General features: G+C 47.6%; 5 protein-coding genes across 5 annotated transcripts; 3 read left to right on the top strand and 2 right to left on the bottom strand.

Annotated features, from left to right (window-relative positions):
* Positions 1-525: 525 nt before the first annotated feature.
* Positions 526-2,449, top strand: IL334_006908 (uncharacterized protein; the record flags this gene model as incomplete). The annotated part of the gene is made up of 8 exons (XM_062938605.1): positions 526-650; positions 705-816; positions 876-1,096; positions 1,152-1,287; positions 1,347-1,448; positions 1,501-1,618; positions 1,685-2,159; positions 2,215-2,449. The coding sequence occupies 8 exons, from the start codon at positions 526-528 to the stop codon at positions 2,447-2,449; spliced, it is 1,524 nt and encodes a 507-aa protein (XP_062794656.1).
* A 351-nt stretch (positions 2,450-2,800) lies between these two features.
* IL334_006907 (uncharacterized protein) lies at positions 2,801-4,980 on the top strand (the record flags this gene model as incomplete). The annotated part of the gene is made up of 10 exons (XM_062938604.1): positions 2,801-2,883; positions 2,935-2,983; positions 3,043-3,081; positions 3,149-3,572; positions 3,653-3,787; positions 3,836-4,262; positions 4,310-4,433; positions 4,478-4,502; positions 4,554-4,726; positions 4,780-4,980. The coding sequence occupies 10 exons, from the start codon at positions 2,801-2,803 to the stop codon at positions 4,978-4,980; spliced, it is 1,680 nt and encodes a 559-aa protein (XP_062794655.1).
* A 3,885-nt stretch (positions 4,981-8,865) lies between these two features.
* Positions 8,866-10,524, top strand: IL334_006906 (uncharacterized protein; the record flags this gene model as incomplete). The annotated part of the gene is made up of 9 exons (XM_062938603.1): positions 8,866-9,098; positions 9,164-9,198; positions 9,266-9,278; positions 9,341-9,470; positions 9,525-9,650; positions 9,758-9,903; positions 9,964-10,076; positions 10,171-10,244; positions 10,360-10,524. The coding sequence occupies 9 exons, from the start codon at positions 8,866-8,868 to the stop codon at positions 10,522-10,524; spliced, it is 1,035 nt and encodes a 344-aa protein (XP_062794654.1).
* A 1,120-nt stretch (positions 10,525-11,644) lies between these two features.
* IL334_006905 (uncharacterized protein) lies at positions 11,645-12,024 on the bottom strand (the record flags this gene model as incomplete). The annotated part of the gene is made up of 2 exons (XM_062938602.1): positions 11,645-11,805; positions 11,886-12,024. The coding sequence occupies 2 exons, from the start codon at positions 12,022-12,024 to the stop codon at positions 11,645-11,647; spliced, it is 300 nt and encodes a 99-aa protein (XP_062794653.1).
* A 571-nt stretch (positions 12,025-12,595) lies between these two features.
* IL334_006904 (uncharacterized protein) lies at positions 12,596-13,970 on the bottom strand (the record flags this gene model as incomplete). The annotated part of the gene is made up of 9 exons (XM_062938601.1): positions 12,596-12,816; positions 12,916-13,038; positions 13,096-13,216; positions 13,268-13,294; positions 13,351-13,397; positions 13,462-13,472; positions 13,524-13,583; positions 13,641-13,735; positions 13,791-13,970. The coding sequence occupies 9 exons, from the start codon at positions 13,968-13,970 to the stop codon at positions 12,596-12,598; spliced, it is 885 nt and encodes a 294-aa protein (XP_062794652.1).
* Positions 13,971-15,224: the final 1,254 nt, after the last annotated feature.

Below are 15,224 nucleotides of genomic sequence, written 5' to 3'. Positions count from 1 at the left end.
AAAGTCATCTCAGCAGGTGTGTAATAAAGCGCTTCCCAGCCTGAAGCCAAGACCATGTCTCTGGTATGTGGGTGATCTCGTCACGTTTACAACTCATTCAAGAACAAGGACAGACAAGCTGTCAGCTGTCTCCTTGAAACTAATCACGCCATTATCCATCTGTTATGTGACTCGGGACGCTCCTTGAATGTCATCCTGTGCACCATCACAAAGATCCCGACCTTCTCCGTGCACAGATCATGCTACAATGTTATCGCTCGACACGATGTCAATCAGGCAACAAGCGATTCTGCAGGAGATGACGCCAAGAAGAAATCCCGGGACATCCCGACATCCCCTTAATATGGCGTTATCGCGCACTATGTGATAAGAACATCTCTGGTCATCCCGAATTTTACAATATCGGGTCGAACTCTGTCGATATCAGACCTTGGCGACCTTTTGAGTCGGATTCATACATGTATAAGTATCGTGGAGAGGCTGCAAGTGATCCCCCAGCTGCCTTCATCGAATTGACATTACAAGATGGCTGCCATTGAGACTGATCTTCCACCCGCCACAGTGTTGTTAGACGCTGATCGTCAAAGTTACATCGGATTGACATCGAAGAAAGGCCGATGGCAAAAGTTTGTTTCCTTCATTTGGGATTCGTGAGTATCATCCTGCTCTGGACTCCCTGGTTCGATAAGCTGACAATATGGCAGCGATTATTATGAGAAATCTGACGCGGAGAGAATGCTGGTTTTCAAACTTGACTGTTTCATGCTGTCAGCGATGACCATCGGCTGGTGGCTGAAGAATTTGGATCAAAACAACGTGAGTAGTGCATTGTCTTCGCTGTCGAGCTCAGAATTGACCGTGCCCCGCTGCGATAGCTGGCAAACGCATACGTTTCTGGAATGAAGGAAGATTTGCACATCAACGCCAATCAGTACACATATATGGGTACCATCTACAACGCAGTCGTAGCAGCCATGCAGATCCCTTCCAGTTTTATCGTAATGAAGGTCAGACCTTCTTGGTTCTTGGCAGCTTGTGAGATCGGATGGGGGATATTCACTTTCGCTCAAGCCGGTGCTCAAAGCTACCAGGCGATGTAAGTGGTATCGTAATGTCTGTATACCTCGATGACACACTTACCTCTCAAATAGGTATGGATTCCGATTTTGCGTGGCCCTATTTGAGTCGTTCTACTATCCTATTGGGTTCTTCATTCTTGGTTCGTGGTACACTAGACCTGAACTCGCCAAGCGGATCGGATTATGGTTTGTTGCTGGACCAGCAGGAGTCAGTACCAAACGCTTCTTCCTTGTCTTGCGCTTTGTAGCTGATAAATCTATCTCTAGTCCGCCTTCTCTGGTTTTCTTCAAGCAGCCATATACAAGAATTTGGATGGCCTTCACGGTATCGCCGGTTGGCGTTGGTTATATATTGTCTGTGGTATCATGGTAAGTTGAATATTGGAATTTCGTAACCGTGTACTGAGTCGCCTCCATGCAGACCGTGCCATGCGGTGTTACTTTGCTGTGGTTTGTACCTGATTTCCCGGAGAACACCAAAGTTTGGTATTTGACCGAGGAGCAGAAGGTATTGGCCAAGGAAAGAGTAGCTAGAAATGGTAAGTCATACCAAGCTGAGTATAATAGGGGAAAACAATGATTATGCCGCTAATGATGCTTTGCAGGGGCTCAAGCTATGAAGGGCGATATCAACGGGCGAGTGATCTTATCAGCGCTGAAAGACTGGAAATTCTGGATATTAGTGCCGTTCTACTGTATTTACGGGTTCGCCGTTCAAAATGGAACTCAATTCGGTGTCTACCTTAAGGCGTACAAATACAGTGTCACCCTTCGAAACGTCCTTCCTTCCTTGATGTATATCATCCAGATTCCTTGCATCCTCATCTATTGTTATATATCCGATCGAACTACTAGAATCAGTAGAGGTTGGATTATGCTTGGGCCTCTGGTATGGGGTATCTTTCCAACAGCCATACTCGCATTTTGGCCTTCGTCTAATTCTTTAAGGGTTTTTGCTTTCATGGTCAACGGTTCTCTATATATCACACCTGTTTTCTATGCCTGGGTTTCGGAGATGTGTGGTCACAAGAAGGAGCTTCGAGCTTTCATTACTGGATCAACGTCTTGTTTATTCTATACGTAAGTGTCAATGGCCGACCCGGATCATCGCATAAATGCTGATCTGCGTTCAAAGTTTTAACGCTTGGCTACCCGCCATTGTGTTCTTACAGACTGATGGCCCACGATTCAAGAAAGGTTTCAGAACAACCTTTGCTTGTACCGTTACAAGTGTCGCTTTTGTGTTGCTGATCATCTACATGCGGCGCCGGGAAGTCCAGAAGATCGGAGGTGAAAGTCCTATTGAGAAGAATCAGCCTTCTGCGACGGCGAGACCTGAACAAGATGAAGATATAGAAGCAAAGTTGTAGTCTGAAATGGGAAGACTGAGGGCCAATTGACTGAGTTTCGTGCTCGAGGAAACATCTCACTTACATACAATAGTGCTTGTCATATCATCTTTTTAGAATAAACTGTGCCAGTAGAATTGAGAATGCAGTATGCAATGCTTATTCATACTCAACAACGGCTAAACGCATGATGTAGGGTAACAAAGCCTCGTTCCTGGGTGATCACTAAGAATTATCGCGGGAATTTGCAATCGCGTGATAAACGACTTTTTCCCCTCTTATAATTCCATCCCGATCTTTCCATTTCTCCTTTCAATCCTCCCGTAACCTCGTGATGCATCCGACTGCAAAGCACAATAGTAGACAATCCCAATGACGGAGTGCTTGGAAGGTCCGCCCACCAAGCGGCGTAAGGCTAGGAGGGCATGCGATCCTTGCAGGGATCGCAAACTGAGGTGAGCAAAGTGGGATAGTTATGATATTCGTTAATCATTTCCGTGTATTAGATGCGATTTTCCGGACGACGATCCCACCAAATGTTATGCGTGTCAACGTGTGAGTGTCGCAGACATATCACGAGGGAGATGTTAGACTGACGGTGCGTGCGTCGCCAGTCTGGCGCGCAGTGCGATTCCACTCAGCCTGCCAAAATAGTGAGTCAAAACCTGCTTCTGACGGTGACGCTTGAGCTCACATTGTACCATTCCTCGAAACGCACAGGATAAACGGCGTCTGCGTACTCTTGTGGATCTTGCAACCACAGAAGAACAGAAACAGTGGGTCGCTTCTCAGATCGCTTCGAGAGGAGTATATGTGTCATCTACGGACACTGGAGCTCTTCGGAAACCTCGACCTTCCACTGTCGGTGATCCGGCTGAGCTCGTAGCTAGATTGCTATCTCCAAATCGCGCTTCAGAGCTTAACAATCATGTACTTGCCAATACAAGCAGAGCATCCACAGGCACACCTTCGATATCTAGAACAGGGTCTCTGGAACCGATAAATTCACCAACGCTCCAACAATCACACCAAATACAACCACCATCACGGCCCCATGCTTCCACCTCTACTGTTGCCGCTCTACGTCGAGGGTCAGATGATCTTCCCAATCTCAAGCTGAGTGGACCTGAACCGAGAATGCAAGGTGAGTCTTACGGTGATGGCAGAGCTCAGACAGCATAGGTCCTACTGCTACCATCAATTTGCTCGCGGATCTACCTGAAGACTCTGGAGGATTAGATCGTCGGTATGGGCTATTTAGGGTAACAGAAGGATGGGTCTATGGTGCCAATCCCGACGTACCGATGAAAGAGGGACAATTGACTGAGCAGCAGATACGAGCGGATGTAATCGCAAAATGTACGTAATGGCCGATCATTAACTCAGTCTAACCTCTCTCTATCTCAGTGATTTCTTTCTACACCACTCAAATCGCGCCATTGAATCCAGTCATCCCACCTCATCGAGTCAATCAGGCTATAGAGACTTCGTCGTTCATCCTTTCATCCGTCCTGGCTGTGGCGTCACTCTCCCGAGATGTACCTTCTTCTATTTACGCAAGTATTCGAGATCGGTTGCAAAGAGAACTGGAAAAAGAACTGGGAAAGGGATCAACACTTCCCCAGGTGCAAGCTTTGCTGATATGCGGAATGTCACACGAGCTTCACGGAGAGACTAATATGGAAGGAGGATCGAATTGCTGGATACGCATCGGCACTGCCATAAGACAGGCGCAAGATATAGGTCTACATCGTTTAAACCCGTCACATTGGCTGCCAGAGATGTATGCTGACCGGACGAGAGCATGGCTGGCCGCTATAATAACAGACAGATGGTGAGGTGACTCCGAATCCAAAGCACTAGATACTGACATTTTACAAGGTATGGCGGAGCGTACGGTCAACCATTAGGAATCTCACTATTAGATTGTGAAGATCCTCTGGTCTCAGCGGATCTGCTGCAGACGCCGGACTTGAGCCATGCATTTCAGGTCGAAATGTATCATGTGAGTTTGCCAGTACGCAAGACTTCATTGACATCTTCCTTCAGGTAAGCTGCCTGCTAGGTGATATTAGTGAGTTTTTCCCGCTAAATACAATTGAGCTCCCTTAACGTTATGCTTCAGTGCAAACCATCTACCGACCTAGATCGTTGGATCGATGTTCGGATAAGATATTGGAAGACCTGTTACGACAAGTAGATTCTCGCTTAAGCCTGATACCTGAACCTTTCCTGTTCACCGGGGATTCTACCTCCGTGCAAGGAGGCTTCTTGAGTCTCGTGACCGTCTCAACCGAAGTGAATAGTGCTGTATCACACGGCCGTGCAGAGCTGACAGCTTGCATTACTAGGTCATCTTCTTCCGATCGTTTGTCAAACATAACAGGAAATTGCCTTCCCATCTGCACTTCCGTCCCACTGCGCAGCGTTGGTCACGTACCGTGCAACGGGCTCGACAAGCTATCGCCTGGCTAGATCGAAGAGGAGATCATATACTTGATTGCTGGTTGATTGCAAAATACGCTGTAACTTATGCTGCGCTCGCTCAGTGAGTCCTGAACACAGTGATCGTATGCTGATGATCCAGATATTACAACTACGCTGCTGAGAGAGACTTCGAGTCCCTACAATCCCTGTCCATAGCGAAGGACATGATGAACCGATGGGCTCTTGGACACCATCAGACTCGACCCATTGCCGCCAGAGCGAAGATTGCGGATATCGTCAATCTTTTCCACAAAGCAGCCGTGGATATGTCTAAAACGATTTCTGCTCGTGATATCGCCCGCCGAGAAGATCCGCTTACACAAAATCCGTCAGTTCCGCAGCAAGAGCCTTCAAAGTGCTTTTCACAGGTCGAGAATCAAAACAGCATGCCAACTGATCAGCACCCGAGTCCCCGTGTTCAGCCTGGAAACGATATATTTCCCGAAGACACAATCCCCTTGGACACTTCTACCTTGGACGATTGGCTCGCCGACTTCTTTCGACAGCATAACATACCTGATGTAGGCTTATCCACATCAGCGTCGTATCCACTGGGGTAATCACACTCGTATAAATTGGATCGATTCAAATGGTGCGGCATTTCAGTTTGATCAGTCTGACCTTCGAAGAAGACAGAATCTACGAATCAGTTGTAGAAGGATCGCTCAATTGACCCACTACCTCACGTGATGGCGTCTTGCAATAGTATTTCTATCTAACCAAGAGGCAACCTGTGCATCAATTTACCTCCGGGACGGGACTGCACACGATTAGGGGGTTCAATCGTGATTTGTTTACGGTCAGTTGGGTGTAACGGCCGAAAGAGTAGCTGGCCACCACGTTGTCCACCACATTGTTGTACCAAAAATGTACGTATAAAGATGTACTAGATACATAGATATGCCTATCAATCGGACATACCTGTAACAGGCAGAGCAGTGCGCACAGTGAATGGCTCTTCAACTCTGCTCACAATCCGCATCATTTCCGTTGCCCAATGACCTTGCCCCACTTCTGCAAGCCCTCACGGAAATCGTCCATCGATCCTTCCCATCTAGTAGTTCCTTCTGCTTCACAGTTAATTGCGGGCATCGATATGTTATCGTCCCCGGTCCACCAGCTCAGCCATGATCGTGCCATCACACCTTCAGGCGAATCAATGAGCCCGACGGCCCAGGTACCCATGAAGCTCCTGTCAGAGTCGAAATACAGGATTGTAGCGCCGCATGAGCGACAGAAGTGTCGAGAAATGGTGTCTTTATCCGGAGAAGATTTGTATAATGTCAGGTTAGGAAGTCTCGTATCAGCAGTCATTGTTTCAGATATGTAAGGCGTGCCGGATGGAGAGGAGAATACATCGACAAATGGAATCTGAACCCATGGGTGAGCAGGAAGGCATGATCCGGTCACGGTACGGCACGAGGTACACGCACACCTACGGGCAGAGTTGATAAGCGCATCCACGTCACAAAGATGACAAACGGAGGCAACTATCAACGAGTAGGGAGCATAAGAAATGACTCACCAACTCGCCATATACCTCTGTGGAATCCCTTCATCATTGAGTGGTTGCTGATACCAGTAACAATTTTCGGGCAAGGGAAGGGATGGTTGTGGACGCTTAACGTGGACAGAAAATTTGTTGCATTTGCAATGGAGATGAAGGGTATCGTCATTACTCGTGGAGCTTGGCTCCCTTGGTATCGATGATACTTTCCAAGGCGTCGTCCCATCGTGATATCTTGCTAATGTACTACCATTCGAATGTGTCCATATATTCGATATTCCTCCATCCATAGTGTCTCCTAGAAAATGATGACCCTTCAAATTCACAACTGGCTTTCCACCTACGAACATCTTATCCAGACATCCCAGCATCCACATACCGATTTCAACTTCTCCTTGTAGTGAAGCGACCTGAAGATATATCTTTGTTCCACACGTTCCGCAAAAGAATGAGCTGATTATGGTCCCTCCACAAGTAGTTTTCGATGAATATTTGTTCAAACCAGATGTATCTTCCTCTCCACTTTCATCGGAAGTAGTGATTGAATCAATCGCAAACCCACACTTCTGATCGTATCGCTCCAAGCCAGATAGCGCTTCCGATGTTGGAACAGAATTCGTCGCCTTAGCAGACAGTGTTAAGATGCAAATTTGGCCAGTACGATATCGGCAAGAGAAGCACGAACACGTTGTTTCCGGTAACGGTAGATGAACATCTAGGGATATATTGATCGGATGTGTGAATCGTTTGCAGTGACAAGACGCGTTGAGGTGAACCATGTTGAGACAAATCAACGAAATTGATGAGATGCATGCACAAATGAGCAATCAAAGTTAAGCGTAAGTTCGGATTGTCATTCAGTGTTATCCGGACCGATTTCATAAGAAGTTCCTACCGGTAAGCCGAAGCGTGGCAAAAAAATCGCATTATATATATGTTCAACATTCTGAATCTCGTCCTGGGCCATACGTGAGACTCATCCACAACGTCACCGCCAACCTAGCCTCCAAAAGTTTCAAGCTTTCTCATTTCCCTCCATAGTGTATTGGTACGCCAACTAAGTCATCTAATGCCTTGGCTAGAGACACGTTGTAGCTGATCCAGATGGAACTTGTACACAGTCTCGGCTAAGACCAACAAGCTGACGACAGCGAATACCCACGACATGATCAAGGGTTCCTCCACGAATATGTTACGTAGAAGCATTTCAGGATAGTGTGCTTGCATGATTTCGATGACAGCCTTCGACGCATTTTTAGTGAGTGAACCCAAGCGAAGAAAACATACACCTCCATAAAGGTGAACTTGATGAATGCGGTGTGGATCCCATCCCTTCCGAATCATATACAAATGAGTGGCAGAGGTCGAGGTCCGCGATCGGTCTTTCCATCAAGCAGATGCGCTAACGAACGAAATTGGACCAAGGAATCAGTCCCTGGAAACGGGCTTCATGTCATGCAAGAATTACCGCTTAAGGTCTCCGAAAGGCTTTTTCAGATCTTTTCCTGCACCATAAACGTTCCCAGTAGCGACAGTGTTCCCCCCGTCTTTCCTGCTTACTGTCGTGACATACCCCAGTCCATCAGAGTCAGATACAAGTCTACTCCGCATGCTGTCTCCATTCAGTCCAAGAGACTTCCTCCATTTCAGATTTTCGTTAGGTTGTCTGCCGCCCTATCTACATCATTGACAACTGATCGGAGGTATTTTGTAGGATCAACGGAGTCGAAAAAGGGGGTCCGTTTTGCCGGAACAGCTGTACTCGCCCAATAGAGTCATGCTTGGAATCACGATGATCTTCGGCAGTCGAGATTAAAATCGAAGTAAAGGATGGTTTTCGGGAAGCTATCTTCTCATAACATTTAGTGGTGAACTTAGACGTGACTGATCCACCAATTTTCTCCCCCCTTTGGAGATTGAACAAGGTTGGAGTAAGTGATCTTCACATCTTGCTACTGCTTTAGAGTCACCTCTGTGGTTGCTGGCCTTTGGCCGATAGTTTATCTGATAATGTCTATACGCTGTGGTTCAGTTCTGTCCATTACGCTCTCATCATGATTTCAATCAGCAGCCAGATGTTGTGGCGTAATAAGCATGTTTCCTTGGTTCTTTATAGCTGTTACCCCTTTAACACGCGGCAGTTGCCTATTTCAACCCCTGAGATCGCGTGCCTGACGACTGAAAAATCGAGGATATGACGCTGATTTTTACACTAAATTCCAAAGATAAATTTGCGATTCCAACCGAACATGAGAGTGGTGCGAATACAGCGGTGGTGACACATCCGAGTCGTGTATCACAACCATTGTGTTTAAAAACCCTCATTGTGATTATATTTACATTTCTTGTAATCTTGCTTTGTTACAAGAGCACATTGTACATTCATCCCACTGTCAGGTGGTTTCCAATCCGCAATCGGTACCCTGGAACTCCACCTGGAACCATGCCATTCGACATCCATCATTTGTTCGGACAATCAATCGCGCACAACGATGGACCTCATTCAGCGCATAAGAAGAAGGAGTATGTTTTCGACAACAAGGTCATAGGTGCAGGTGGTTACTCGAAAGTGCTCAAAGCAAAATGGAAGGCTCGCGGAGGAATGGTCGTAGCGATGAAGATTGTAAAGAAAGAAGCAGTTCAGGATCGCGAAGCGTACTTAAGACTGATCGACAGGTGAGCATAATTGCCAGTGGGTTTGCCATTTGAAATTATCACTCACGACCCTTGACCCGAATCAGTGGATTTCCTCGGATCAACAAGCATCCCAATATATGTGAGTTCGTACGAATGACGAACCGCTTCAAAGGACCATGAGCTGACGATGACATCTTCACTTATAGGTGCAGGATTGGAGTAGGTTGAGCACAATCGTGATTCTCGTGGCCGAAGCGGGCGACTGATGTTGTTATATACAGTTGGTTCGAGACAACAAACAAATTTTATGTGACATTTCCGTTACTTACTGGCGGAGAGCTTTTGGAAAGATTGAACACGAGAGGTCGATTCACCGAAGACGCCACTAAAAAGGTGATGAGAGTGATGCTTGTGAGTGGTTGGCCTCCGGGTCACATTGGAGTTGGACTGATATCGTGTCCCCAGGATACTCTAGCTTTCATACATTCTCATGGTATCATACATCGCGATATCAAGCCTGACAATTTCCTGTACCGCACTAAAGAATCTGAGGTGGATGACATCGTCCTCATTGACTTTGGTATATCAAAGGTACGACCTTCATCCGCTATGAACAGGAACTGTGCTGATCTGAAAGGTCCCCCATATACATATCACCTTCAAATACTGTTTATTTTTATCGTCCGTGTGCGCTACAGGTCCTGGAAGATGAATCGGAGGACGATGTTAGAAACCAATTTGAAGCAGGTGGCACTCCAGGTTATGCTGCCCCCGAAGTGTTCTGCGGCATGGGCTATGGCAAGAATTCAGATTTGTTTGGTGTAGGCGTCATTGCATATAATCTGTACGTACTGAAAGTGACCTATCAAATGTGCTGCTGGTTTCGGTACTTACTATTGAATAGGCTGTCGTCGTGGAGTCCTTGGGAATCTATGGATACCATGGCCTTAATACAAGAGACCGCTCATGCGGGAATCAACTTTCCCCCCGGACCGTTTGAGGGAGTGTCTGATCAAGGTACGCTATTTGTGTTCCGTGCATCGCAAAGTCCCTTCTTCTCCTGTGTATGATTAGACAAGCATTTTCTGACTGCAGATTCCGTGTCATTTAGCCAAAGCATTCGTCAAACACCTTGTGCAACCTCCCTCTCGTCGTCCGAGCGCTAAAAAGGCGTTGCAGCATCCGGTGAGTTTTCCTCTTTATTGGGATCCTTGTGTAGCTTGTCATTAATAGTCATTTTGCTGACAGTTCTTCACTACGACTTCTCATTTACCTTATAACTTTGCTCATCATTTTCCAGTGGCTTGTCGGTCCTGTTGAAGAGGAGGATCAAGACCACATCCTCGCTACACATGAGCTAGAAAACGCTGAATTGGACCAAGTACAACCCCATCCCACATTAAAACCCGAACATCCCCTTGCTAGACAGATCACCAACACATCTGCATCCGGTATAAAGGTTTAATCGCAAAGTGGCGTCACTCCTACTAATCTCAATCCTGCCGTACTCTGATCTCGTAAATTGTGTTCATCGTTCGACCCATCCATCGCATCCGAGCATCCTCTTCGCTGCCTCCCTTCCCCAGCCGTCATCGCTATAGATTTTATTCCATTCCACATAACTCTTGTCTTTCAATTTCAGTCCGGAGCTTCATAATAGTTTGTATTTCCTCATTAATCCTTGTCACGATGACCTCACGACGTTCACCTTATAATTCACTCCAACGCGTATGGCGTGCTTACTTAAACTAATGCAAATACATATATGATGGAAGCCAGTAGATTCATACATTACATGAATTACGCATCTTTTCGAAACACTTATGCTTTATGGCAAGCCGGTCCTACATGCGCATCATGTCCCACGTCACGACATCGGCATGTGTGAGGGGATTATGATCACTAGGCATTGTGGCTCACAGCAAAGCCAAAATTCTCTGTAATCACACATACATATAAATGTGTTCCTGCATGTCGTATGCTGTGGAAAGATCAGCGGGAGCTTCGGCTGCACGTATTTTACATACTGCAAATCACGAGTGAAGACATCTTTCCGGTATTCCTCTGGTGAGCGGAACAACTGTTTGTTTGGAGCTCTTCCAGGATCGTGTTGTTATCAGCTTAGCCAGAGTCAACCCAGAGCTAATCCGCAGGGAAATACACATTGCTGTAAGCGACTGCAACGGGTGGTAAACTCAGCCACTCTGGCCATTGGTCAGTCAGGAATCTCGTCGTCTAAGATTGCGCTCGAGCGCGTCTTGACTTGCTTCGATCTAAACATTCCCGACGGTAATGCGTCTTCCACCTCCAATTTCTGTATCGAAAGCTCCAAATGATACCGCCGTCCTTTCCTCGCAGTTCTCGTCTTCCAGAACTACTTCTTCTCCCTCGTTCAAGACCTCGATCAACGTTTCTTCGGCCCCCTCAGTGTCCGCCACTCACATTGCGCTTCTCGTCGCCAGTCACTGCCAGACCTTCACCGGAGCGCGACTTTTTTCCTTCTGTTATTCGATGACGCCGTCACTGGCAAAGGTTGACACCAGAAGTGATTTCATCTGTAAATTCATAGATGCTTTGCCGGCCTGCTATTGTTTCTCCCATGCTAAGAATGTGGCTGCGGACTGATCGTTGAGCTCTGCGTCAACTACTCCGGTCAACACTGCTTCTGCTGCGACATCAGCCAGAGCCAAATCCTCAGCAGCACGTTCTGGCTCTGCTTCTGCCGGTGCTTCTCCTACTGCTGCACCTGTGTCTTCCGCCTCCAAAGATTGCAGTCTGCTCTAGTTTACTTGAAATCGATATCGGCGTCCGCCGACTTTGCTTCACTCGCATCTTCTGCTTTTGTTGCCTCGGTCCTCTCTGTCGCTTCAGCAGTGTCAACGTCAGCAGCTGCGGCTTTTGCTCCTTCCTGGGCAGCTGCCTTCCTGGCCCCTGCCGGCTGGTCTGTCGTCTCGAATTCTTGCATCACCGGAAGCAGGACAGGACAAGCTCTTGACGGTCTGCTCTGACATCCAGCGACACGACTCACCTGGAATGCGCCGACTTCTGCGGCAAAGGTTACGCTGTTTTCGGTGTCAAGATAGGTTCACAGGGACTTATCGGTATGCTTCTTTGCTGAACTCCTTTCTGCGCGGAGCTTCTCATGACGCTTTCTCCACCCAATGCAACATACCTCGTAGCGGCAGTGCAAAGTGTGGAAGTCCCAATACAACGGTCTCAGCGTTTACTTGACTCTCTCAGGCATCACCTTGGTAAGTGCGTAAGACTAATACAGTATGCGTTTGTCACAGGCAATAAGACCGTGCCGGATAATGAACGGTTGAGGCATTGATTCATTGATTCAAAGCCCATATACATCACCAATCTCGAACCATTTGCGGAGGGTATGCATATGCGTGTATATTATTGTCATTATCATATTAGGCAGCGACATGTCTCCGAACATGTGATCTCAATTTTTTCTCGAGCATTAACCATGTGATAAGCAGCTTGCAATTTGCATATCCACTATTTGGCGATCTATTAGGTCTCCAAACCTACAACAAGCAAATTGCTCCTAGGACCACACCGAAAGTGACTGGCAAAGGAACCATGGCGACTCGACTCCATGCAGATGAGGATCCTCCTGCTGCCACAGCGGATGTAGCAGCCCCAGCCGCTGATCCTATAGCAGACGTAGCAGCTCCACCAGCAGAAGTAGCAGCACCGGCAACTGATCCAGCACCTGAAGTTGCAGCACCGGCGACTGATCCAGCTCCTGAAGTTGCAGCACCGGCAACTGATCCAGCACCTGATGTGGCAGCGGAACCAGCTGAGGCAGCACCTGACGTGGCGGCGGAACCAGCTGAAGCGGCACCTGAAGTAGCAGCGGATCCAGCCGATGCAGCACCGGAAGTGGCAGCGCCGGCGACAGAGGAAGCACCCGAGGCACCAGCAGAGGCCATCGATGATGCGCCTGAAGCAACAGAGCTCGCACCGCCTACAGGAAAGTCAGTTTGATATTGACGGTTGAAGCAGACTCGGCCGACCAACTCACTAGCAGCGGACGAAGCAGCACCTCCGGCTACGACACCTCCGGCAGCACCTGATGCGGACGCGGTAGAGCTGGCTGATGAGCTTGAGGTAGGTGTATCAAAGAGGAATGTGGGACTCCATGCCTACAGAGTAGAGAGTCAGAAAGACAGAGTGATTATAAGTTTCAGACTTGCCTGAGTAGCGATATTAGGAGCACAATTCTATAAAGGCAATCAGCAATACATCCCAAAACAAGACACGGTACAGACGGGCTCACCTGGGTCTGGGGATTGGTGCCGGACAAGTCCAAGCATTGCGTTCCACCTAAATATTCACATTAGCTCACTGTTCCTGTTCTGACAATATCCAGTTATAAGCGATAGCATACCGGTAATTGCACTAGACTAGCTATTAGCTTTCAACGATAGTATTGAGCAGCTGCCGACTCACATTCTATTATCAGCGGTAAGATACCAAGTTTGGGAAGCGGCTTGAGAGCAGGTGGCGACACTGAAATCTACAGCTGTCAGCAATCACATTCTGCGGAATTCAACAGATAATACCCACACCACCTGTCTTCCGGGAGCTGGCTGCGTCTGAGCGTCTAAGCAGAAGCTAGTCCCAAAGAGCTGTACGCCAGCATTGTTTCCAGAGGAGATGACCTGTCCGAGTATCATTTTGTTAGTCCATTGGTACTCATTTCAGATCCGAACTCACCCATTGTTGTCCGGTTGAAGTCATTTGACTATTTGCGCTGTTGCACGAACCGAGAGTGACGGGAGAGCCATTAGCCGGAGTGCCAGATACTTGAAGACATTGCCCGCCAGACGTGAGAGTCTGAACGGCAGCGAGGGACGTTTGAGCGAGAGCAGCGGTTATAATTAAGGCAGCGAGCATGATGATGGCTTTATTCAATTTGCTTGGGGGAGATGGAAAGCAGAAACTTTGACTATTCTATATATCCAGGCGCTCGTGATTCTGTTCAACATTTTACACTCATATTCCTGGTCCGGGATCTGCGTTGATAGGTTTGTCTGGACTCCCTATTGTACGACGTCATGAATATACAGCAGCTCGTTCCTGCAAGGGTTAGTGGGAGAGGAACAAATTCTAAATTACAGGACCCATATTTCAGGAAATTTGAGCGGGAAGGCGATCGGTGATGTCACTGATAGACCCGAACGGGGTAATTCCGGTTGAACATGTCGATGATGACGACAACCACCATGAGCTCGTGTAAAATCTATATGAGGTAGGAACAACTTCCGCAAGGAGAACTGCATACAATTGATCTCGGATTTGCAAAACACGCGCCAGGATCGATTCGACCCCAAGATGTTCCTCTCCTCGAATTGCGAGATCGCATGTTTTGCGCCTGAAGAGAAATTTGCGCGTGCGGTGTAGACATCGGGACCGGGAGATTTAACACACCTATCCGTTGACGCCCATTGAGTGGAAAATTGACGAGTCATTTGGTTCTGTGTTTTACCTCTTGGCCAACCAGATCTCAATCTGGAAGCAGAAATCTTTCGATCAGTTGAAATCGAGAACTCGCTTTCGTGCGAGAGCCACGTGACGATCATAGTCTGTTTGGGTTTATGCCGAAGCGTGTACAAGATATTCCACTGCCCATAAGTTAATATTGGTAATGGCAGATGCTTGGCAGCCTAAACGCCTTCGTTCTCATCCTATGCGGAACATTGCAGCCGTAATGAAATCTTGCTTATTGATTGATTGCGATAAATGAACGCGCTGCCTTGATGATTGGGGATGCAGTACTATAGAGCTGTAAGATATTGCTCCTGAAGAATGCATCTTCTAAATAGAGTCTATGGTTAAGCATCATTTCAGTTGTGCTGGCTTCACGACTCGTTCGCCGATGAAATCAATCGTAGGCTAGATGATGGGAACGCCCTGGTGGCACTTCTCTTCCGACTCGCGTACAAGGGTCATCAGCCAAAGGCTTTGAGCAGCGAGAGGGATACGCATCACGTACCTCTGGGGGTTAGGGGTTAGGGGTTAGGGGTTAGGGGTTAGGGGTTAGGGGTTAGGGGGTTAGGGGTTAGGGGTTAGGGGTTAGGGGTTAGGGGTTAGGGGTTAGGGGTTAGGGGTTAGGGGTTAGGGGGTTAGGGGGTTAGGGGTTAGGGGTTA

Source organism: Kwoniella shivajii, chromosome 10 (genome assembly GCF_035658355.1).
Source record: "Kwoniella shivajii chromosome 10, complete sequence".
Classification (NCBI taxonomy): domain Eukaryota; kingdom Fungi; phylum Basidiomycota; class Tremellomycetes; order Tremellales; family Cryptococcaceae; genus Kwoniella; species Kwoniella shivajii.
This window is presented reverse-complemented; position numbering and strand designations above follow the sequence as displayed.